The sequence below is a fragment of the Formica exsecta genome, unplaced genomic scaffold (assembly GCF_003651465.1).
Source record: "Formica exsecta isolate Colony F162 unplaced genomic scaffold, ASM365146v1 scaffold733, whole genome shotgun sequence".
In the NCBI taxonomy this organism is placed as follows: domain Eukaryota; kingdom Metazoa; phylum Arthropoda; class Insecta; order Hymenoptera; family Formicidae; genus Formica; species Formica exsecta.
The window spans coordinates 191,489-218,715 of NW_021853499.1; the positions used below are offsets into that span (position 1 = coordinate 191,489).

General features: G+C 39.6%; 1 protein-coding gene across 2 annotated transcripts in view; it reads right to left on the minus strand.

Moving 5' to 3' along the window:
• Positions 1-27,227, minus strand: part of LOC115243781 (zinc finger protein 423-like) — an 89,459-nt gene that overhangs the window by 60,565 nt on the left and 1,667 nt on the right. Inside the window, exons 3-5 of one of the 2 annotated variants that reach the window (XM_029821008.1) lie at positions 18,550-18,630; positions 18,098-18,160; positions 1,550-1,621 (exon numbers count right to left, since the gene is read on the minus strand). In XM_029821008.1, the coding sequence (XP_029676868.1) occupies positions 1,550-1,621; positions 18,098-18,160; positions 18,550-18,630 (216 nt within the window). The remainder of the gene's footprint in view (positions 1-1,549; positions 1,622-18,097; positions 18,161-18,549; positions 18,631-27,227) is intronic. The other variant, XM_029821009.1, reaches the window with a different exon arrangement.

The window sequence follows — 27,227 nt, forward strand, 5'->3', positions numbered from 1 at the left end:
GGGGGGGGGGAAGGTGGTGTGGGATGAGCGGCAGTAGGATCGAGTGACTGACTGACTGGAACCGAAAAGAGATGCGACCTGCCTAAGAGATTGGGATCTCTGCGAATCCGAGAAAGCCCGCCGGGACGAAGTATCCGAACTTGTCCACGACGGCCTTTTACCGATGTTGGGCGACTGCGCTTTCTCTCTCTCTCTCTCTCTCTCTTCTATCTATTTCCGGTAAACGCAAAATATAAAACGCACGATAAATAACCCTTACACTGTATACATATTTCCTATACGAAATATACAAATTGTCATACGATTAAAATACTTGATTTTATGGCTATTATCAGAATTCGACATTTTAAGAGAGAATAACAAATTATTCTTACATTTCGCAATTATTTTATCGTCCTGCAAATTTTAATTAATTTTTGTATTTATTTCATATAAAAAGAAAAAATTTATCTTTTAATATTTTTTTTTTTTCAAAAATGATAAAGCATATTATTAATTGTTCTAAGATGATATTTTACAATCGATTAATTCAATAAAAAGATCTCATTTCGCATGGTATGCCTGTGCAACACAAATTCATCTCTACTGAGGACTAGTCTACCCATGTGCTCTATAGAGCCAAGGAGAGATTAGTCAACTTAAGTCGGCTCAATCCGTCCGTCCCTTACTAAAGCTTTGGCTGTTACAAGGTAATCGAGTTACAGGAAGCATATGTCGAATGCATGAGATCCATTGTATTCGTGACTCGTGCACCGAGAAGGTAGCTGAAAGCACTATCTATTCGCTACTAAGCTGCGAGGAAACTCCTTATTATAATATCTACGTTTTGTATTAACAATATAAATATATAATATAAATAATTATAAAATATTAATGCAGATTTTCAATCATCAATATTTCCAGCAAAAATTGAAAGAAAATTAAATTTATTTTCCCAAATTAAAAAAAATATTTGATATTACTATCGCATCGAAACTTTCAATTTTGTTTAAAATATTCGCGAATTTAAAATTGCATGCATCAAAAACGATTCGACCTAAATGTATCGACATTATTTCGAGATAATTCTTGAGTATAAAAGCGATGGTTCCCTTCTCTTTGAGGTCAATTCTACTTTGTATTTATCCTTTCGACGTTGTAGCGGAAATCTCCGTTACGCTATTCGAGATGCTCGTTCGAAACGTCGTAATTCAAAGTTTCTTATATAAAGTCTCCTTAAATCCTTTGGTCTCGAATCTATTATCATTCGAAAATTTTATCCTCCAATTTTCTGCCAGTCAAAACGAGCAATCTTAAATGGCAAGGGTAGGAACCCCTTTTTATCGTATGATAGGGTGCCTATTAGGATTTACGGATGACTGAGAATTGCCCTTATATAATTTAGGCGACCCTAAACGCGGTCAATTATTGTAAAACGAAAAGATAATTGAACTTGGGAATTACAAACGCGGTAAGAGCCAAATCACAAGAATTACGCAGCGATTGGTATTATGTACGATCTATTAGCCACTTAACACGAACAAACTCGATACGAATAAACATGACTCACCGCTGTCGAGGCTGTTCTGATTCTCCAGATCAGGACCTTGAACGGAAGTTGGCCTGCCATCTTGCAAGTAATCTGAAACAGAAAATACATCACGATTAATATGTAGTACAGTAACATCTAGAATTATTTTCCACGATAATCTATTTAATTAATAAATACAAATTGTATCTTAAATATTATATGTACAAAGTAATTATTATACATCACGATATCGCGCAAATGCCTTGATATTTATTTCAAAAAACTATAATGTTTTTTATTAAATTTTAATGTATCTCTGATAGAAAAACTCACACACGTTCAGGAATGAAGCCTCATATTTGATAAGGAGTGTTTTAGATCAGTCTCGCTCGTCCCGGTCCCAAGCCTTGCGCCCAGATCAACACGCAACCCGCTCTCCGGGTTCCCTTAATAGGGATTCCGCATTGAAATTTCATGGGATTTCGGGCGATCGTGCGGAACGAGCTCGGAGAGATACGCTGCCGCGCGAGCGGCCTATGCCTGCGCCGCAGATGATGCCGTTCGCGCGGACGCGAATAATACGGGAAAGGGTGGAAAAGAGCGGCGCGGCGGTGATCCCGCGGGAGCCATACCCCGGTGATATTGGCTCCCACAGCCCATTCCTGCGCATAGGAGACCGAGCCGCCTTGGACCAATGTACAAACACACACACACACACACACACACGAGTATATAACATGCGAGGAAGACCGGCCAAAATTCAAATTTCCCACCGGAATACGCGCGACTTTAAGCACAACTTGCGGGAAACAACCGCGGCGACCAAAGCGCGCCCGGCTCGCATCGATAATCGAACTTTACGTCGTCCGAATCGATACGACAAAAAAAAAAAAATTAAAAAAGAGATTACGCCCTACGTCTTCGATATGCGATATCGCGAAGAGGGGTTGCGATGTTGATCGATATTATTCATCGCCCCGCTTACTTTTGCGTATGGAGGAATTGTTTTGATTAGATGACGTGACGGTACCTAAGACGTATGACAAGTTACTCGTGGGAAAATGAAACGAATTCTACGAAGAGATTGCCCGATGTCGATCAAATCTCTTGATAAAAGAAAATATATTCTATCTTATTATTAGAAAAATTCTAGGGCGTTTTCTTGGAATTTTTATTTTTCAAGAATGTATTATTGTTTTTTTTTATTATTCGAATAAATAGTAGTTAAAATCAAGATTGTGCTGATCGAGGAAATACAGATAGCAGAGGAAGACATTGATACGACGAAAAAAAAATTAAAAAAGAGATTACGCTCCACGTCTTCGATATGCGATATCGCGAAGAGGGGTTGCGATGTCGATCGATATTATTTATCGCCCCGCTTACTTTTGCGTATGGAGGAATTGTTTTGATTAGATGACGTGACGGCACCTAAGACATATGACAAGTTACTCGTGGGAAAATGAAACGAATTCTACGAAGAGGTTGCCCGATGTCGATCAAACCTCTTGAAAAAAAAAAAAAAAATGTTTTATTTTATCACTAGAAAAATTCTAGCGCGTTTTCTTGGAATTTTTATTTTTCAAGAATTAGTATTGTTTTTTTTTATTATTCAAATAAATAGTAGTTAAAATCAAGATTGTGCTGATCGAGGAAATACAGATAACAGAGAAAGACATCGATATGACAAAAAAAAAAAAAAGAAAAAAAATTAAAGAAGAGATTACGCCGTACGTCTTCGGTATGCGATATCGCGACGAGGAGATTGCGATGTGGATCGATATTATTCATCGCTCCGCTTGCTTGCGTATCGAGGAATTGTTTTGATTAGATGACGTGACGGTATTTAAGACGTATGACAAGTTACTCGGGGAAAATGAAACGAATTCTATGAAGAGGCTGCCTGATGTCGATCAAACCTATTGATAACAACAAAAAAATATTCTATCTTATCATTATAAAAATTCTATCGTTTCCCTGGAATTTTTATTTTTCAAGAATGTATTATTGCTTTTATTGATTATTCGAATAAATAGTAGTTAAAATTAAGATTATGCTGATCGAGGAATTGATTAGATGACATGACGGTACCTAAAACGTATGACAAGTTACTCGCGGGAAAATGAAACAAATTCTACAAAGAGGTTGCTCGATATCAAATCTTTCGATAAAAAAAAAAAAAAAAAAAAAAAAAAAAATTCTATCTTATCATTATAAAAATTCTAATGTTTTCTTGCAATCTTTATTTTTCAAAAATGTGTTATTGCCTTTTTGATTATTCGAATAAATAGTAGTTAAAATCAAGATCATGCTAATCGAGGAAATATATGTAGATAGTAGAGGAAGACAATCATATATTTTTTCTTATCACTGAGGGACAAAATTGCAGTGGCGTCACGCCGGTACGACACAATGCCGTCAACAATTAAATCTCCTAAAGACGCTCGCGATCCTTATTTAATTTCTTCCTCATGTTGTAACCGGCGCCGCGCGAATAACTCACTGATAAGACATTGCGCCAAGAACCGCGGCGGAATAAAACGTTAAGACCGTGGCACTCAAGCTGCTGGAATTATCATCGCTCGTAAGTCACGGCGCGAACATTGCAGGCTGCAACTGCGGCGCTTCGGGGACGAGATAACTCGTATAAATAACCCGGAAGTCCGCGGTGCACAATAGTCCTTTTTTTTTTTTTTACGAGTATGACTTTTGGGAGTTCCAAGGCTGCGCACGCTTGGGACGGCGCGTTGGTAATCAGTTCGTCGTTGTTACTGAAACGCACACCGAACCAACGGCGAAAAAAAAAACAAAAACAAAAAAAAAAACAAAAAAAAAAAGAACCGCCTATATTCACTTGTAGGCGCGCAACCGGCCGATTTTTTGCGGCGTCCTGGATTTTTGAGCGCTGAATATTTAATTCGCGCCGCGAATATCGCGCGGGGGACCACCGGGGCTCTCCTCGTTCGCAAAATCGTTTCGATATCGCCGTCATCCGATACCTAAATCGAACCATTACGCTCGACATTCCGTGCGGCTAGAATGTCATCGAGCGTGTCATACGCGTGCGTTGCGGACGTAAAATCGTAATATTCTTGTATCGTGTTGCGCGACGCGACGTTTCGGCGGTCACGCGCGTGTACAACAGAACGCGACGAATAAATTTGCCAATTAAAAAAACGAATTGGCCGCGCAGCGAGGCAGCCCATAACGCGCGGCACGAAATATAAAATAAAAATTTCAAATGGGATGTTTTTTTTTTTTTTTTTTTTTTTTTTTTTGTGGAAAAACAAACTCTCGGCGACTCTCGCTCTTATATAACGAAGTGGAATGCGGGAAATTGGGAAAAAAATACGGAGATTTCTTCGCGTGAAATAATCATTATTGTTCTCTTTTTAGAGAAAAAAAAAGGGACGAAAATGCGAAAATATGTATAACTCGCGTAGCACGCTAATTTCTAGTCGTCACGTATTTATTATTTCATTATCCTTGGATGCAAAATTAATCCCGCTGTTTCTACGTTTAAAGCAACGTATGCATTTTTGCGTTCTTTCGCGAGCTTCTATTGTACGAAAGTATATTATGATACGCCAACATTATGCGGTAACGAAAATCCCTTAACTGGGGATAACAGTCCCTTCACGTGATTCTCTTTTTGCAAGGATGATAATTTAATTTGCGAAAAAATTGCAACCGCAATTTTTACACGATTTATACGACGATACATTAAATGCATCCTCCCCTGCACCCGGTCAGATATTACACGTAAATACTAGGAATCGATTGCATCGCGACATCCAGCATCATTTTTCACGCGCCCGTGGCTATCGTCATTGTATGTATATACGCGGTGTACATACGTATATATACGTATGTATATGAATTTTGGGAATTCGACGGGGCGGAGAGCGAAGCTGTTGGGAACCGGTTTTGGTTTTGTATTAGCATGTAACTCCGGCAGGAGTTGAAGTTGCGATGGCTTGTGGGTGGTCGGGCGGCGGCAGGGAGGGTAATTACCTCCTTGGGGAGCGCCCTCTCCACGGCGTATAGCCCGGTATAGCCCCAGCACGGGTACAGAGGCTTCCCACTGCTCCCAGTGGTCCCGCGGGATCGGGCCAGTGGCTCTCACAGTTGCGGTTCTCATTCCGCCGGAATTGGAATTCCGCTCCGAGGAACGGCGACGGTAAAGATGCTGTCACGATACTCCGGTATCGAACGTACTTTACATAGCTATTATCTGTACGGTAAAGATACTTTGTATCTCGACGGCAATATATATATTTGACATTTATTTATACTTATTCGAGCAATGCTCGACTCTCGAGACTCTGAGAAAGAATATTTATGAAAAATTATATTTTTTGCCATTTTCTGTGTTTTGTGATTTCCTAACGCGTACTAGAGCTTAAATTAGGGAAAGGGAAATAAAGGCACGTGCAACGGGAAAATAATTTTTAGATTACACGTGTCGTCGCTTTATCATTAACGTCGCGCTATCGTTTTACGTAATTTAAATCGAGTCCCACAAGGCGTCGTAATGACAGCCCAATTAAGCGCCGGCGACCCCTAGATTGGGAGAGCAGTAGCGTCACGTGACAATACAAATTATTATGGTAAGCTTACCCTATAATTTATATTTGCCTCATTAACGAGATATGCTTAATTCTATCATTGCGTGAACCGTATGCCTTATATTATATGCATACTATCATTTTCCTTATTAAAATCTTTAACGATAATCTTTATCTATAACATAATAGCTTGTGTGATGATTAATTCAAAATTCAACATTTTCTTCTTTATAATACTATATACAAAAATATTGTAATAGTTGAATATTTTACATTAAGAATTTTATATTATAATAATTGAATTATATATATATATATATATAGAATTATAGAGCTAGAGGTAATATTTTGAGATACTTGAATTTTGGACTTCTACATTGTTATGATTGACATCGATCTCGCTGCGCGAAGGGACAAGTCAAAATTCACATTTTGACCGGCGTTCAAATCGCGTCCTGTTGGCTGATACGTTTTTAATTGGCCGTCTCGGCCGATATCATCGACGCCATCGCCGAAACCGCCGAGGAAATAAAACACGGGTGTGCGGTCTCTTCGCCGGAAAATGGAATTGCAGTTGCCGACGCCGCTGACGACTTTTGAACCGGCTAATTCGCCCGGAAATAATAGACACCGCTGGCACGCTCGTATTTCCGTAAGCTAATTTCGGGACCATCGGTATGGCATAATGAAGCAGCACGCGCGGAATAAATTTTCATAATTCGTGACTACGTAACCCGAATGTACACGCGAAAATGGTCTCACAAAACGCCACTTCACTAAAAATAGATACGGGTAGGTACAACGCGAATGCTCGTTTAAAAAAAAGCGAGGAACTCGAGAGACGTGATTAAAATTTTCAACGACGCGTCGGCTGTAAAGTTTTACGCAATAATAATGAACGCGAACGAACGATCGTTCGTTTAATAATCCCGTAGGATACCGTTTGGTTCGTCTAATAATCGAAACAGACACATCGAGGACAACGGAGGCAAGTGGTATCGCGGACACCCGGTACAGTGTCATCGGCACATGCCACTGTTAAGGGCAGGCCCGTCCCTGGGGAGCGTCACAAACAATAGCAATGGGCTAGCCGATGCCACCCTACGACCACCCTACGGCATCCCACGACGTTCTACGGCAGTATCCTTCGACCTTCCCGGCCCTAACAGCAAGACTCGACGTAAGATAGCGAGAAGAGAAGAGAGAGAGAGAAATAGAGAGAGAGAGAAATAGAGAGAGAGAGAAATAGACAGAGAGATAGAGAGAGAAAGAAACGGATGAGGGGAGGGAAGGCAAGAAAGAGAGGTACGGAGAGGAAGACTATACCTCGGGGAAAACTTTAATTTCTTTCTGAGAAAGATGGCTGTTCCTTGTACTTCGCCGTTGCACGACTATCAGCTCTGTATCTTCGCATGTATATATATATATACACACTGCGGATGACCGTATATATATGTATGTATGTGCGTATGTACGTGACATTGGTTTTACAAGAATTAATTTGGCTCGATGTTTCTATATAGTTGAGTTTCATTGTCACTTATACACGATCGATTTTTCGAGAGATAACTTAGCATCCTTGTCAAAAATGATATTTTGCAAATGATACTTTCTTCACTTCAAATACGTATAATTTTATCACTCTGTATTCCGATTGGTATTCAGTTTTATCGTCCCTTATAATAATGATATTAGACTATATAAACAAAATGAAGAAAATACTGGAATTCTTATTTATAGAATACGTTGAAAAATATGATTAAAATGTTAAAGCATTCGTGCTTGTGCTTGAAATATAATATCTAATTGCTTCCATAAGAATGGAATATGATATGGAAATATAATAAAATATAAATAATAAAAAAAAATACGAATCACACACACACGTGTATTAAAATCCTAGATATTCTCGTATATATGTATACATATATAAAATATAAAATTGGATGTTAAAAATATTATTCGTGTACAATCTGTATTATATCTTTGCCTCTTTTAAAAATATTTGCTGCAATTTTATTCATAGGATCTTTCATTCTTCCTCTTTGATCGCTATTTAAAGAAAAAAAGATAGAAAGATGTACACGTGCTGTATCAAGATTTCCTTCCTGTACGCTTCCTCCCCATGTCTCGAATTAAACCGAAAGTTCAGGCGGGGCTTTAGCACCGACCGCTGTCCGGTGTACTTAAATGAAGCGTGCCAACCGGCGAAATTTATACGCGGTCCTCTCGGACAACAACGCAGTCGCGTTTGTCAAGGGTCGTCCCGCGGTCCACCCTTCCCAACCATATCAAAAGCCGCATGTACGCGCCGTAATTTCGAGTTCGCCGGCGTACTAATTCCCCGCTTAACTGATTCCGCGAGAGAGCCTTACGGCCTCGTAACGTCCGCGTTTACGACATGCAAGTGTGCGCACTCCTTTACAGTTCATCCCGCATGCCGTGGGGTACGAACTTCGCGAAAAGTGCTGGGCGCAATTTCAACTTGTAAAAGAACGTTATCTCGAAGCCGCGTTACTAAGTTGACTAGCAAAAAGTTAAGTTTAAGATATCGCGACTTTGGAAATATAAAAAACTGATCTTAAAAAATTTTTCTACGTTGTTACACGTCATACTAAAGTCAAAAATATATAATTAGGAGAGATAAATAAATATCTCGCATTGTGTATCATTTTACGAGATATTGTAAGTTCAACATTAATAAATTTCTGTTCACGATATATTTATCTTATTATATTTTGTGGAAAACGCGGATATTTTGCTTCCTCATAGAGAAAGCTTTGTTTTTATGACAAAATTTTTTTTTCCAGTTTTCTATGCCAATGTATTTAAAATATTCCAAAACGTTGAAAAATCATATTTAAAAGCAATATCTGTATGTATATATGTATATATGTATGTACGGAATGTACATTGTACAATCTCTAACTTCTGCAATTTTTGAGATATCGGGCAAAATTTTTTAAAAACTAAAAAACTAAACTTTTTAAAAATATCATTAAAGGATGGTTGGTATTGAATTTGGTAAGGATCAGTGAAAGGGTTCACTTTATAAAATTTTGAATTTTTTGAAAAATATACGTGCGCTAACTTTTGTAAATTTTTAAAAATCGGGTTAAATTTTTTTTACATGAATAGAGTATCATTGAAGGATGGTTGATATTGAATTTGGTCAGGATCGGAGAAAGGGTTCATTTTTTATAAAATTTTGAATTTTTTAAGAAATGTCTGTACACGTTTTAACTTTTGCAAATTTTTAAATATCTTCCTCTTTGAGGTTACATAAATAGAATATCATTAAAGGATGGTTGGTATTGAATTTGGTAAGGATCAGTGAAAGGGTTCACTTTTAGAATATCAAAGGATGGTTGGTATTGAATTTGGTGAGAATCGGTGAAAGGGTTCATTTTTTATAAAATTTTGAATTTTTTAAGAAATATTTGTACATGCTATAACTTTCACAAATTTTGAGATATCTTCCTCTTTGAGGAAGCCAAAATTGAAAAATTCGCTTGTTTTAAGGAGCTTAAGCTTTGTGAGTGAAATAAAATGATGAGGAAGCAATGTGCAGGTTTCTAATTTGGACAATTTTCATCTTACTTATCTTCATAATGTATTTATAGTACGATTTCGCGCGGACTGTGTAAAAGTAACAACGCTCTTTTGTGCTCCTGCTTAAACTCGACTCGCAGGGTGAGAAAAGTAAGCAGGCGGACGAGTTTTCCGCGACGTGGGCTTTCATTGTACGAAGTGCTGGTATGTACACCCGAAGAAGGGAAGATTAGCATAAAGTTAGCGCGGTATCCGATACCGTATGTTCGCGCAAAAGTTAAAGTTGGGTTGCGTCGCCCTCGGCCCTTGGGTCCCCAGATACTCTCCCGGTGTACGGCTGCTTCCGTTATATTTCGATACGAAGGCTCACCCCAGACGTAGCCCAGGAACGTCATCGACTGAAATCTCTTTTCGCGCAATGCATCTCGAATGCATTCCACGGTCGCGCGAGAAAGTTCGCTGCTTCGGTGTGCCGTGAATTTAATCGTCGGGGCCGATTTCGCTAATGGTATTAGTCTCGCGATAGCACCACATATTATTATATAAATATTGTTGTACACAATTTATTATGTACACGATTTATTCACATTGAGTTCTGGATTTTAAGAATCCTAATTGCTTTCGCAAAACTTATTTAAGATAAAATTTATCTACTTTATTTTATATTTTCAAATATTATACAGGGTGAGTCACTAGAAACTGCCTTCTAAGATATCTTCATAAATATTAATTTTACACAAAAATGTTTGTGTCGTCTGCCTCCACCTAACAAAAAATTAAGACGACTAAAATGTAGCCCTTTTATAATTATCTAACTTTTGTCTTAAACGTTTTTGTGTAAAATTAATATTTATGAAGACATCTTAAAAGGTAGTTTCTAGTGACTCACCCTGTATATAAAATTCTTATTTTGTAGACATTCAGATTACAAAACGGCGATGAAAGGCGTTAAACTATTAATGTGAAGATTGGGGGAATGAAAAGATCAGAGGGGGAGTCGCAATAATACGCGCAGGTTTTAGAAGGATCGTCACTGTGGCCTCGAGATACCCTGATACCTTTTATCTCCTCAAGTTACTAAGTTTTACCGGAGCTGAAGAGCGCCTAGACGGCGAACGAGTGCCACGAGTTATTAGTCATAGTTATTAGACGAGTTTTTCATCCAATTCCTCTCTTCGCGGATCTATCTACAAGCGCGGTTGGAAAGTTACTCTCTCGTTCGTTCGTTGGGAGGGAAATAACAGGTGGTATTTTGCGGTCCCCTTTGTCGGTTATCCATCACCGGAGCGAAGCCGCGATTGCAGTCGCCGAACTAATCTCCGGAATGTCGCGCTAATCTCGCACTCGAAAGAAGATCTCGCCATTCCTGGTCGCGGCGTTACGGATTGTTTCAACTTAAAACATGACCAAAATGTCACTTCGTAATACCGTTTCGCTTGGAAGAGCCTCCTCGCGCGAAGGGAAATGATTTATCAGAAAATTTAGCGTTTTGCAAAAAAAGATGACTTTCGGGAGTCAAATCAACTTTCGATCAAAATATTGCTCGCGAAAAAATAGATTATTACGTGACTTGCATTTTAAAATAAATCGTCCTCAAATTTGAGCTTATAGTAATCATAATAAAATTATAGGTATCCTTGTTGAACCTTATATAATTGTGTTTTATATAAAAACAAAAATTTTAGTATAATTTAGTAAAATTTAGTACTAAGTAATTTGGATATTTTTTTTTTAGTTGGTGGCAAAATCTTCGAAGTTTCTTGGGGAAGATTGTCTGATAAACATATTCTTGGGATCGCATGTAAACACGTCGCGCGTAGACCGACCTAAATTCTCGCGATCGCGAGCGCAGCTGCGCACTTGTACAAGTTTATCGTGCGACGATGCAATTGTATTACGTACAAGGCGGGAAATGGCAGTGTCGAGAAAGAGAGAGAGAGAGAGAGAGAGAGAGAGAGAGAGAGAGAGAGAGAGAGAGAGAGAAAGAGAATGTATAATGAAACCGTGTCACGCATATTTTCCATGTTTGCCATGCCGGAGTTACTTCCTTCGCGCGAGGCTACAAAATACGCTTCGGTTTCGCGCGCTCACGTCATCGTAGAATGCAACCGGGAAAAGAAGACGGATTACCCGCGATGTGTTCGGAAATACCTTTTGCGAATTCGGCTGTATTCGCGAACGCGCGTGTGTGTGCGTCTACGCGCGAGATGTACGCGAGGGCGTAGGTGTAAGCGTAGGTGGAATACAGCTACGTGCAGAGGATTCATCGTGTGGCTTTACGTACGAGAGAGAAGGACGGAGAAACGGCGGGAGATGAAGAGGATGAACAACGGGAAGAGCGAGAGAGAGAGAGAGAGAGAGAGAGAGATAGAGGGACCTGGAGTCGGTCCCGAGGGATACGTAGGAGCTGCGCCACGGCCCGAGGCAGCTCGTCACCTGGGACACCCTTATATCGGCAAGTACAGTCGCGTCGAGAAAGCGCCATTGTACCTAAAGCCAGTTCTCTCCCTGCTTTCTGGATCAGGAGTCAGTTGAGACTCGTGACTTCTGCCTGCCTGTCACACGAAAGATCCGTGTACAATGTAAATGCGTTCGGCGAGGATAAACAAAAAATCGATCGAATCGCAAATAACGCCATTAGATGATCGACTGCTTTAAACTTTAATCGATCAACTAGTTATTCTTATATTAATGAGACTAAAGTGTATTTATCCCTAAATAAATATCTATTCGGGATTTGTATCTATGTATATCGCAAATGTGACAAATTTAAAATAAATAAGATACTTAAAAAGAGAAAACTAATTAAATAATTAATTAATGGATCTACAGTTTTTTTATTCGCGATCGAATAGCTGGTAGAATTTACGAATTATAAAAGTTTCTCGTTTTGTCTAGGGGATGCAAATGACGAGTCTGCTATATATTTCTGCGGTACCGTATGATCGAGCGCTCTTCGAGGAAATGTAATGGAAAACGGAAAATTGTTCTGCATTTTGTCAATAGGACGTCACCCGTGAGTTTTCTCATCATCGACCCGACGAAACATGCAATTGCGACCGCACCATGGAAACGCGATTTCCCAAAATGTTCGGAGAATCCACAGGGGTTTGCGAAATACAGCTTTATTAGCGGACGCTGTATTGGGAATATAAGACGTAAAACGTAGAAAGCCCGACGAAGAGGAGGAAGAGGGGGAGAAGGAGAAACGTGCTAGATAGGATAAAGGGGATGAAGCGAGAAGAGGGACGAGCCGGACAGAGATATAGAGCGAGATGAAGACATATACGGCAGGGAATGGATAGGAAGGAGGGAGGGAAGGGGGTGGAAAGAGGAAGAGAGTTAGTTTTATTAGTAAGGTGCCGGCATCGGGAATACATAAGACGCAACAACGTAAAAAGGAAAAGGTAGGAAACCGCGAAGGGAGGATGAGCTGAGAGATACAAAAGAGGCAAAAGGAGAAAACGCGCGATATAAGGAAGAAGAGAGATGAGAGGATAGAGAAAGAAAGAGAGAGAGAGAGAGGGAGATATGTAGCGATGAGGAGGAGAGGGTAGGCGAACGCGAAGAGGCAGCGGGGCCAAGTCCCGAGGGAGTCCGTGCTCTCCTCTGGCGCTGCCAGCACTCGGGAACGTGAAAGAGGGAGAGAGGACAGCAGCGAGGGAGTGAGGAGAGAGGAGGGGTAGGAGGTGAACTAATCAGCTCGACGCATGCGCACGGGGCTGCTCTTAGAGTCCCTCGGGATTCCCCTGGCATTCCCCATAATATACCCTCCTTCCTCCCCCTGATCCCCTGCCGCACCCTCTCGGAGCGTGCCCTCCCAAACTCCCCCCGGCCACCCACTTTACTCTCTCAGCCTCCGCTCGGTCGCAGCTGTACCGACCGGCTCTACAGGACTCTCCAACTTCCCAGAGGGAAGTCAAGATCAAGAACGCTCGACGCGATTATGTTTTACCTTCATTATTTTACATTGTATATTTTGTAATTGTAAATCAAAAATGCAAGTGGACACGGATCCTTTTATTTTTATTAAGTTTTCTTTTCATGTCTCATATATTTTTCGAAATCAAACATACTGTATCCTTTTATACATTTTTTAAATAAATTACTAAAATACAATATATATATATATATGTACATATATATAATAAAATTATATATATTAATTATATATACAATGTGCGCAAACAACACACACTTTCAAGCAATAAATATAATCTGCTACAATTTTACAAACAAAGCATTTCTATTCCTCTTTTTTTTTCCGCTGCGTCGCGAATCTCCATCGAATCTGTCACAGTAATTATCGCAAAATTCTGCGAGACAATTCGCGAGAGTGAAGGATATTCCGAGTGATGTTACAATCTTCCCCGTCGACCGTCGCCACCGCCGCTCCGTCACCCACCATCGGGCTCGAGGAGTTGTGCCGGCTTTCCCCATCGGGATTCGAGATCCCCCATTTTCTTAATGTCAGAGATTTCAATCTGTCACGAGAGCGGGCTGGGCAACTTTTCGCTTATCCGTCCGACAATTTTCTACGGCGGGCAACGCCAAAGTTTTGCGTGCCGTGTAATTTAGCTCGCATTATTTTTCGCCGAGACACCAGTGTGATCCGTCAACGAAAGGGAGAGAGACGTTTACGAGATAAGAGAGCTATATACGCGCGAGTCGGTCATCAAAAATCGATAGTCAAAAGTATATAAATTCGCAGTCAGCTGGAAGAGTTGATGGAAAAAAAAATCATTTCCATATTTATTTTAATACTGTGTGTCTCGGATAAAAGTACTTAAAAAAAATCTGGTTAAAATCTAAGGATGCCAAGTTTTGGTTACTTTATGTATTTTAGAATCTAAAGCGCGAGGGGATTGAGAGAGTATCTCGTAAAAAAAAAGAGAAAAAAATGTGTGTTGAGGGGTTAAGAACATCGATGGGAGCTAATTAGCTATGTTCGTGTAATAACGAGAAAGAGAGAGAGAGAGGAAAAGAGGAAAGCTCGCGGGTGTATAACTCGACCGGCTGAATAATCGAGTCCCGGCGGGGGTGACTTGTAGCGTCCCTTCAAAGGTCGATTTCTCTCTCTCTCTCTTTCTCTCTCCTTCTATCGTCATTTCTTCAGCTGGCGGCTGCAATAAGGCGTTAACCTGCATCCTCTCGTACGCTCTTTCTTCTCCTCTCTATCTCCGTTCCTTTCTCCGTGTGCACTATTACGGAGAGAAAGGAGAAGCCGATATTCCCCGGATAATGATAATAATACACAAACGCGCGGGGATGTTTGAACGCTTGCCTCCGTCGTGTTACCGGAAGCTCGTTGTGAAGTCATTAGCGATGTCCCGCGCGAGTCGAGGTGTCATGTTCTGAAGGCTCACGCCGGTATCTTTGCAAACGTACGCGTATTATTCACCGATTCGCATCGGGTTTATGTTTTATTCATTTAAATCTCTAGCAATGTATGATTTTTTTTGATATATTTTTTGTATATGAGAATATAGTGTGTTTCGTGAATAATTGCTATTTTTTTTTCAATTAAAAAAAAAAAAAAGAAAAAAAGATCGAGAAACGCTCAACAAACTTTCAAGTTTGACAAGCTTCGGCTTAAAAGATCTGCGTCATAGCCGTTTCTAATACGACGAAAAGAATTGCCATGTGGGCCAATTCCTTTCGAAATGCTGATGGGATGGCGCAGGTGGCGAAGGTGATCCCTGCTGCATATTATGTCGATATATTATCTCGTAACTAAAATCCCCTTATATCGACCAACAATATGCCTTCAAAATAGCGCTATGACATGGTTCAAATACGAAAACAATATGAACTCGCTGCATATATATAATACGTTGATGTAATAAGTTATGTAATACTGTCTAAAACAGAATCTAAAGACAAGGACAACAAAAAGGCATTTTCAGTCTTACCAAACCGTCAGTTTCGGCTGAATTTAAAATACAATAAATATGTTATTTATAAAGATTCATTATCAAATTATGTCAAATATGTATATTTTTGAAAAAAAATGTGGATAAGTTTCTACATATTTATTATTGAGTTTTATTTTGTACTTTGTGATTTTGTGCTTCAATATTATTTAAGCTGATATTTCGAAAAGATCGATGCGTTTCTGCAATTCTAGAATGCCGTGACGTCTCGGTGGAATAATCGCATGGTTAGATAGCGCGTCACAAGCGTTAGAAATTCTTGTCGCCGCAAGGGCGTATGTGCCGCGCATTAATTATCGCCTTGCCTTAAATAAATTAGGGTAGTAAACGCGTTATTGCATTTCGCGGCATGCCGAAATCGTCAATTGAATTATTAATACGTCCGGAGAAGGTCTCGAAAATGTACGTACGATGGCAAAAATAGACGCAAGCCTACGCAAGCGAGAGAGCTCGCTCGGACTCGTTAAGATAGCCAAGATTTTCTCTTTTCTTCGTACATGTGTCAATACATAGATAAATCGATGGATTGTTCTTTGGTTAATTATTATCGAGACAACGCGTGACGTCCAGCTTCGAAGTTCGAAAAAGTACATACGATAATATGCCGATATACCGATATATGTCACGCCAATTATGTTTCGCCGAGTTGAACGGCAAACTTTGAGGACTCGAAAGTGAAACGTGTAACTTCGACACTAATATCTTAGCAGATACTTTGACCCGATATTCTCTCGGCGTATCTTGCTTAAAGTGGGTGTACAGTTCTATCTTACTGTGATAATGTATCATAGTTAAAAATATAAAAAAGATTACAGATCAAATACATTTATCACGTATATGAAAAGATTGATCTTTTCGGATACCTTCAAAGCCAAAGCTCAGAAAGTAACGTAAATGCATGAAGCCTGGTTTAAAAAAAATACATATAAAGACTAAAGGAATAAAAAACTCACAAAACTAGTTTTAGTAATCAACAATATTAGCAAATCGTTAAGAGCGGAGGCACGTTTCTCGGATCGAAAAATAAAAGAAAAATAAAAGAAAGAGAAAGAGAGAGAGAAAGAATAACGACGTCCCAATGGTTTAATAAGCGGCATAGGTACACGGAGCATTAAAGAAGCGAAGGCAGAGCCCGATGTTTTCAGGTAAGCAGACGGACGAGGCATCTCCCGTGGGAGCGCGGGCCGCCTCCTGCGGGAGGCAACCTCGTTCTCCGCCAAGCTTCTCCAAGCCGGTTTTACCTCCGGGTATAAAGCGCGCGCGCAAGTACACTTTGCGAAAGGCGAAGCTGAAATAATAATCGAGCCCGTATATACGTACGGGGGAGCGGATAAAGGTTTGATCTTCCCGGCCTCCTCGGGGAGGAAAACTGCTGGATACTTGGGAAAGGTACGAATCTTTCGAGACAGTTTCGCTAGTTACGTAACAGGGACGGTACCGTAGGGCACAACGCCGTGCCGCGCGCGCACACAGGGGACGCGGAAATTTTACTTAGCGCAAAAATAGTTGGGATAGAAGAAACTATCGGGGGACTCGCGGAAGAAACGAAAAAGTAGACGTCGCGAGAGGGATACTATTCGTTTAATCTGTTCCGTTACCTGGAATTTCATCGGCGACAATTGAAAATTTATATTGACCATTAAATCAAATGACGATCGAATTAAACGAACCTAAATTGTAAGATTTCGATCGTTTGTTTGTAATAAAATTAATTCGAATGAAGAAAAAATGGACAAACAATACGGATCGATCAATAGGAGCATTTAAAATAAACGCTATTCAATGTGTTTCGCGATTTTTATTATCAAGAGATAAATTTGTAATAATTGTATTTTAAAAAATGCAAAATATATTCTGCGGCAAAAAGCACGCGCCGCGTTTCTCATCGACCTCCCGCAAATGTCGATGAAGTGCTTCGCGATAAAATAATCCAACATGCATATTTGGCGCACAACAACCGTGACCACGATGAGAATTAAAAATCCTGTCATTTCGCCGATAGAGAAAGAGGGTGAAAAATGCGCGATGCAGCATATTGTTCGATGCACGTGCACTCGTGCACGTTGGGATGGGTACGTGTCGCCCGTCCCGGGGGCCAAGGAATCCCATATTCATGAGATTTATAGCGGGATCGCGCTTCTTGAACACCTTCGAACAATGACGATGCATCCCGACGCATTGTTGCCCGCCCGTAGGGCAATTCGAGTAATGCACCGGAATGCACCGGGCGACGACCGTCCCCTCATTCTCTCTTTCTCCCGCAATTTCTTCGCATTGTTACGCAAAGAAGGACGAACGCGGGACAGTTGGATTCTCATTGCGCGAAGTGATTGATTTTACTTCGAATCTTGATCGAGGGAAATCGTATATTTATTATACGATTTTGTGCCTCCAGGAATATTTTAGATTTAAATTAGATACTTTAAAAATTTACGCTCGCGAGAACAAATAGTACAATCGAAGAAATAAAAAAATTGTGAGTGTTAATTATTCTTTTATTAATCTAAACATATAGTATGCAGTTCTTTTCTAACCTTCTGATTGACGGCTGAATGCTCGTTGCAACTCCTCCTCTTCCTCCTCCTCTTCGTCGTCCTCTGAAACATTCGATCAATATTATTTATATTTTCCATCCGCAAAAAAAATTTTCATTTTGTCATTAATTATTATTTGACAAATTATATTTGGCAAATAAACGTTCTGTACTTAATATATTTATATACTGGGGAAAATATTATATTAATTCATTAAATAAAAGATTAATAAATATCATAATCCACGATGATTTAAATGATTTAATTAACTTAGGTCTTTTCGTCTAATAATTTCACTGATTTTATTTATTATTATAAAGTAATGGGAAAAATGTGTTTTATTTATCTTACATGATACATTGTGCAAATACTGCCACCTGTTGTACGTAAATACTAAAGAAAAGTCTATGAGAGAGAGAGAGAGCTGGCAGTGTCTAACAAATAACACTCACGCTTAATCGCCGTCGTTTCGTTATCCTGTTCGGCCGCCTCCAGGACATTCTGCTCGTTGCCGTCGTCCCACTCTTCGTCCCCTGCACAAAGAGAGAGAGAGAGAGGGAAGGAGAGAGACGCAAGCGTTAATTCTATTACATACATTTGCATATCGTCGGTAAAGAGTAGAATCTGCAGCTACCACAAACTACAAATGCGACACTCTTGTTTTAAAAACCTCGCTACAGAAAATTTGTCAAATCCACCTCGTTATTTATAATCTTTTTTTTTTTCTTATATATAAAAAAGCTCTTGTAAAAAATTATAAAACTATCTAACGTGCGTCGAGAAGCTGTATCGTCAAAAACCAAACAAACTAGCCGTGTTTTCGCCGGTAAAATATACCCGGTCGACGGCGGCGCTGCCACTCGTTTGTCACGTGGGACCGCAGAATTAAACTTAAAAAATTACACCCCCGTCCGCGCGGCCAACAGGTCGTTTGTTATTTTGCATGGCTCCGACCCACCGCCGTCACCCCCTTTCCCACCCCCTTCTCCCTCTTCGGTCCCTCCCCCCTCCTCCCGTGGTGATTCGCTCTTTCGCACAGCGAGTTTGCGCCGCAAACTTGCCACTCTAACGATTGCGCTTCCGTCGAGTTTCCGAAGGTGTCAAACCGGCGCGTTCCTCGTTCTATCACGACGCTGTTGAGCTTTTATCCGAACGAGAACATTTGTCACAATTAACGGCTGATTAAGCTAACAAACCGCGTAAACTTTCTCCGCTAATTGCCGAGAATTGATTTGTTCGAGCGCGAGGAGAAGCTACGTTTACGAAGATAAATAAATACAACCGTTACCGTAGTCGTAACATAAATAACTGCAGTGCAGTTGTATTATTAATAACTGAATAAAAATATTATCCGCTATAAAATTTTTCGTTAAAACTGTCGATAGAAAATCGAAAGAAATTCAAGAAATGAACGAATAGTAAAAGAAATATATGCGTATATAAAATTTTTCGTGGAAACTCGTCTCGATCTAACGTTACTCTAACCGTTAGCGCGTTAACCGTCAGGCAACGAGAAACAACGAGCGTGTCAAATCTGCAGACGAGGCGATGGGTGTTAAATATTCCAGAAGACACGACGCGAAGGCATCGCATCCTTTGATCGTATGCCTTCGCGCCCTCCGTACTCTGTCAGCTGTCAGGCTCATGTCTTACGTCAAGCCGCGCTTCGTGTAAACCGGCGTGATAATGGTTAATGGTTCATCCATCATCGTCTGACCGAGGACTTTCGGCGAGTTTGATTCGTCAATCGGCCAAGGATCGAGGCGATGTACGTGCCCAGTAAATTGATATCGGATTATTTTGAGAACCATTATTCGTCATTACAGTTATGTTTTTCGAATATATAAAAATTTCTTCCCCCATATTTCTATAATAAAATATCTTTTAAATAAAACGATTTAATGATGCAAAAAAGGATTTCATTTCTGGAAAAATGTGATTCGTATGATCGACCCGACATTGGCGAATTCAATTTACCGTAAACAATTTGACGATGAGATGGCCTGGTCTTAACCAATAATCGTAAAGGTAGAGAGGGTAAGATCGGCTATATCGGCTCGAGGGCACCCTCTCCACACATACCTATAACGCGCGTACATAGTTTTGCAACAAGCCACGTAATACGACCTCGCCCAGATGATGCTATTCTCAAGATGGTCCGAGAGAAGGTCGGCGAAGCGAGGGAGAGAGGGAGGTAAACTCACGAAAATACAGGTTGCAATCTCGGCACGAGCTCTGTGGCTAACGTTAAACGGATGTGTTATTATAGCTTCGGCATGCATGCTCGGCAAGATAACTGCATATTGCGGCTTAACCCCTTCTAGAAGGATCATTCGTGTTGTCCCCGTCTCTCGATAATGTCTCTCGCGGAAATGTAATGAAAGTATATCGCGTTTTTCGAATAATAACGCTTTTTTTATTTTGATTGATATTCTTTTGCCATCCAAATTGATTAATTCAAATTTGTTTACGCGCTCTGTATTATGATTATAAAATTGAGGATAAAAGAAAAAGAAATTTCTCATCAAAATTCGACGATTTGAAAAATTAAAAGATAGATGCTTTATTTAAAAGATCCTGTCATTAAAATAGCAGCAACTTTAAATCTTCAGATAATGCTCTTGACATTTAATAAAGAATTATAACGAATAAAAAAAGTCTGCTCTATATCTATGTTAATATCTAAAATAAGATACGAGTCTCCAAATTATATTTCGAAGTTAAATATTGACACAACTTTTTAACAATTTTATCATCACGAAATTTCTCTCGTTCCATATCAAGCGTTCCGCGGGTTGAAAACCCTTTCCGGTAACCCTTTCCGGTTACGCCGGGGCGCGTCCCGCGGGACGCGTCAATCCTCACGGAAGTCCGCAAGGGTCCGCGAGTCATTAATCGATACGGCGTGAATAAAGGAGCGCCCTGCGGGTTATATCCGGGCCGCGCGCGATATCTCTATCCGCGTTGCAGCCGTCGTACGTCTTGGAGTCCGTGACAGGCTGGCAGGCAGGCAGGCAGGCAGGCAGGCAGGCAGACAGCCGCTGCCATTGGGAAGGGCCGCTGCTGCTGCTGCTGCTACTACTGCGGTGGGTGTAAGGAGGGTAAGGAGGATTGTCGGGAGGGAAGTCGAGGGGGATCCCGAGGGACCGCGTACCCAGGGTAGCTCTGACGCGGACTCAGACTCCCGAGGGACGCGAGCATCCGCCGGCGATGGCGCCGCCAAACCCCCTCCGGCGCCGTCAGCGAGGCATCTGCCTCCTTGAGGGCTCCGGAATATTGCGGAGGAGCTTTGGTGCCTGTCACGCCGACTTTCGCGCCACCACGTCAACGGCGTTCGGTCGGTGTATTACACATTTCGTATATTTGTCGGATCGTGGTACCAGAATAATGCCATTTTTTTTTTATTTCGGTGAAATAAATAACGAGAGATATTGTAATCATATCTTATAATATGTTATAAATATTTTTTTTTCCTTTGCGTGGATTTTAATTATAATAATATCTAATAAAGGATATTTTAATTATTTTAATTATTTTATTAATTATAATAATCTCTAATAAGGATATTTTCTTATAATTACTTTCATTTATTCACAAGCGAATCAATTGTTCATGTGAGCTGCCTTAGATGGGACAAGCAGATTTTCATGCAATAAGAGAGATAAAATCTAGAAAGAGAATTTCTTAAATCGACGTCGCGTTGTCGCGCGACGCGTATCGCCATAAAAGCGACGCCAAGTTTGCGGACTTGTCAACGGGTGGCCGCTTCTCAAAGGAATACCGCCTCGTCGCGGGAATGCGTTCTCGAGTATGTCTTTTGTATAAGGCGCGCGCGCGCTCTCTCTCTCTCTCTCTCTCTCTCTCTCTCTCTCTCTCTCTATCTATCTATCTCCTTCCTGCGGAACACGCAGTCTTCCGCATACCTTCCGCGCGCTATTAAAAAGCACACGCACGCGAATGATCTCTAGCGAAGTTCGCCAACTTCATTTCCCGTCTTCTAATTCCGTACGGACGATCTTGTCGCGAATGTTGTAGAGTCTGCAACACCGAACGCTCTTCAAGATCTTCGGAGAATGTATTTTTGAAAACCGATAATACACTGTATATGCAATAATATGATTTATTAAGATATTGTTTTGTCTTATAGACGCTGTGTTATTAATATTTTACAAAATAATTTTGATATATGCGTCACGAAAAATTGATACCTATAATTAGAGAAAATATACAAAACGCTCTCTTGGGATCGGTAGAACGATTAATGTTACATATTTTTAATTTCATATTTTGAACAATACATCACTTATCGAGTGTGATGAGAGATAAGCAACGGATGTAATTGAATGTTACGCGATGCAGAAGCCGCGTACTCTTCGTGGACAATAATTTAACGAGAGGCCGATAACTTAATCCGAGTTAGCGGGCGCGTTATAACGATTATGACCGCCGGTGAGGACTTAGTGCTGTCACTGCAAAAACTAATAGCAGCTTAAATTTTAGAGGAACCACGATTAAATGGCTTAAAACGCTTAGCCGGAAATTTACATTTCCTGTCTGTCCGATATTACTGCGACCTCAAGAAAGTGGCATAAGCAAGTGTCTCGTTATCGATACGTAAAAAAATCGAGAGTTGAATATAATATAATACGTCATTATAAACAATTGCCAATTGACATTACATTATGTTATTGTAAAAGCATAATTAATTATTACACATATTTTCTGTAAAATTATTTCACTTAAGTAATTTAATTTCAAGATTCAAAAACACGATTTAATATAAATTTCAATTTAGCTATATCTTTAATACAACCGACTGCATTTTAGTTCTAATGTTTAACTGTGGGAAAAGGGAGGGAAAGGGAGGAAGGGGGAGGGGGAAGAGGAGAGAGTTGGAATAATAATCATCGATAAGCAAGCGCCGCTCCAGCTCCGGATCGTTAATCATTTCTGCGCGTGTAAATTAATTCCGGAACGATAATTATGCATTTATGCGAGCACGCACAAATTACAATCACGTTCCTGAGGCATAATGCACATGATTCAGGTCATTGCGTCCTACTCACCAATTATAATGCGCTTATATATCGCGTATATTTAGGCGTTCCTTCATACTTGCCGTTAGAAATGCATATGCACGCTGGCAACCGGATTTACATACGATACATAATGTAGATCTAATAACGCACCGTGAGCGTGTGCGTTTCCGTGTCTGTGTGCGTAGATTGATAAATTAAGACTTCTCTAATATACAATATCGGCCTCGCGCATTTCGCAATTTCCACAATGACTGCCGAGAGTGTTATTATCGACGTAAAAACTTTAATTTGACAAATATATACATATTTTTCATTTTTTTATACGTGACATGTTTTTCCCATCAAAACTAGCAATAATGTACAAAATTAATAATGCCAACGTTTATGTAATATTAAAAGGGCCGGTTGTTCCAACTTCTTGGTAGATTTACCCGTCAATCATTTAGCCACCTATCAGTTAGTGTGATTTTCCCAAGAAGTTGGAACAACCGGCCCTAAATATTAATAAAAATCTAAAAAAAAAGAAGATTCTTTTCTCTATCCCTTATACATGATTTAATATTAAATTTTACACTTGATGCAAAAGAGGTTTTGCCCGAAACAATACTTATCTACTTGCTTTATTTATATATATTTTAAAAATTTTTATAAAATATATATCAAAATAATCCGAAAGCCTGTCGATGCAAGCCAATATATTCCCATTAACGCAATTATCCTCCGTTCAACTGCTACCTACCGGTTGTCCACGTATGACGAGGGCATTGGAATCCATTAATACGGCTTCGGTCGCGCGCAGGTTCATTATCGTGCATTAATTAGCAACACCCTATATCACTACACTAGCAATACTATCGGTATGGCTTGCTATTTCGTGGCTAACCACTGGCTCGTGATGTCCTGACCGCGCGATGGCAGTCAGTTTGATCGGATAAAAAGGACGACGTTTTATTTATCGCGACAAAAAAGTATAAACGTATGTAGTATAATGTTTGTCATATATTTTTGTTATCGCAATCTGTCTTTTTATCTCTCTTTCTTTGTAGGATATCCTATCGGAATATCATTACCGGATGTTCGTGGTAAATGTAACAATTCTACGAGCAATACTAGAATGAAACGGATATAATTATTTCGATGTATAAAAATTTGATATTTCATCGTCGCGATATTTAATATTAGAAATAAAAAAAGTGTCATTTCGATTTTAAATTCTGAAAAAAATTCCCTGTGTATAATATTAAGCAAATGTTATTATTATAAAAAAAATAATAGTAATATAATAATAAAAATAATAATAAAATAAAAATGATAAAATAAAAAATGATTATGATTATGATTGTACGTAGAGGGACAGCTGACATACATTTCGCGGAGCGAAATTTGCTGTAGATTCGGACATTTTATCCTATCTAAATCCTGATTCGCGAAACGACTCTCTTTGCTCCATCGACCAACGTCAATATTTCGGCAGTCGAGTGCCTTTTACGTCCGCTATTGGAATTTGGATGTGGCCGGCTACCAAGCCGGCTCGAAACGAGCACCGCGAAACTTTCGTTTCCGCTCAATCGTCAATTCCGCCGACAAACGAGAAGTGATACGAGCACCGTAGCAGAGTCGCAATTTTGGCGGAAAAGAGCCGTACTATACACGTATATACACTATATATCTATGGCTATTGCGAGCTTGCAAGATTTTCACCATCGTGAATGTATTTTTGTGTAGCCTTTAGAGTTAAAATTAATCGAGTCCGTAACTTGCGAGGTTTGCTTTAAATACGATATCCTGTTTGAAATGCAACTTACAAATTCTACGCCCTCTCGTTGCTCTCTTTTCTTATCCATTATTTAACAACTAAAAAATTCTTTCCAACAAAAAAAAAACTAAAAGAAGCGTAGAGAAATTGTAAAAAAGAAAAGATGAAAGAAAAAGGAGACTACTGCGCGAAACAGAAACAGAAAATGGCTCAAAGAAGAAGTTCAAAGGAGAAAGTGATAGTAGAAACGAGAAAGGGAAAGAAAAAGGGAGAAAGAGAGAGAGAGAGAGAGAGATCGGAGGAACGAGATGCGCACGCGAAAGGAAGGATGAGAAAGACGAGAGGAGTGCGACCAGAATTGGATAGGATAGGCGAACTGGTGATTACAGAGGCCGGAGATTCCCCGGGGACGAGCACCGGGTCTCCCGCGGGCTTCCACCTAATTCCATCCTGGCTGACTACTGACTCTCTCTCTCTCTCTCTCTCTCTACCTTTCTCTCTATCTATCCCGTACACTTATTGCCTCTCTTTTCGCCTCTAACCGTTCACCTCTGTTGACGTCCTTCTCTCTTTTTCTCGCCCTTTGCTTCGCGGTAAAGCACTCCGTCCTCCTTTTTCCCTCCGCGTTTGATCAGCCCTCAACCCTCTCCCTCTTTCATTCTAGCACGCGTTTCTCCCTCCCTCTCTTGTCCGTTTGCCTTTCTATTTATCTCGTTCGCTGCATTTCTCTCTCAGCTCCTCTGCTTATTCCGCATTTACGATTCGCCTCTTTCTCCAGCTCACCGCTTTTCGTCTCATCTTTTTCTCTCATTCTCTCCCCCTCCCTGTTTTCTATCTTTCATTCTTTACGGCAACTATATTTCGGTTATCCGGTGTTGTACGTATGCTTTCGACTTGCTGCAACAATCCCTCGAACCGGCGGTTTCCATCGTTCTGTCTCCGTTCTTCGCAATTCATTTGCGCGGATAGATTGATGTACAAACATCGCGTTACTCGATAATTGATACCATTAAATGAAAAACTGACAAAATAGAACTTTTCGCAAAATTGAGCAATTATTATTATATATATTGCGTATTTTCCTGTTTAAAAAACTTGTTGCATGATTTAGAAAATTAATAGAACTATTTACCAAATAATTTACAATTAGTACAATTCCATAGCAATATATCCGTATACTTTATATTACTATGCCATGTTATCTTAAAAACTCGATAGACTGAGAACGAATAAGATAACAGAATTATCGAAAAAGTATACCGCTGGATATCGCGATATATTTACATTAACATAAATAGAAATAGAAAAGAGTAATAGATATAAAAATATTAGCTAAATTATATTCATTCGTATTCGATAAATTTACTAATCCTGTTTTCTCAAAAGTCATATATGAAAAAACTTATTCCATATTTTTGACTTTTATTCTTTTTCATTTATTATGAATTACACGTCCATATATATTTAGAGCCAAAGTTTTTTTTAATTAGCTAGATAATGACGTATGTAATCGCAAAATTATTAAAACGTTTTAAATTTTCAAATTATTTGAATTAATTATTTTAATAATTACAGTTTCTATAACAATAGCGACTTTTTACACGCCTATCTTACGTCACTTTTATGTCGCGACACGCGCTGCACGTTTCTGAAAGTTTCACGAAGTACCCTTTTAGTCCGACTTCTTCCTCGCCCCTCCATACCGACGTCTTCACACGAACGAACACCTTGCAAAGAACTTCGCTATTATTCGTGTGTCTTTGCGACACATATGAGAGCTCATAAACCTTAATCTCGTAAAACCGTCGTCCAGAGACGGCAGATCTTCGTGTCTGCCTCTTTCGTTTTGATTTTTTTCTCCTCGCGTTTATCGCGCGCGAAACTTCCTTTGTTTATGTTTCACAATAATACAGAAGATTCTTAGCATTATCTCATGACTTTGTATAAACGATACGTTTCAATATATAATTCTATAATTCGTGCTATTTTATAGTTAAAAGAGAGAGAGAGAGAGAGAGAAAAAGAAAACACAATTCGTTTATACACACATATACACATACGTCAAAATTTAGAGGTTAAATCGTAAGATCTGTTTTAATTTTTGTTCATTCCAAAAAAGCATTAAATATTTCTTTTTGCAAACAATCAAATATACTTATTTTCTAAAGAGATGATATTTAATGTCAGAAATTTAAAAGTTGTGTATCAAACTCTCGTTAAAAAAATCTTTCATTAAACAATCAATCATAAATTGATTAATTGTGAAAAAATTGTCATTATACTACAAATTACGTCAATTGTCGATGTTGTGTTAGCGCCAAATAATATATATATA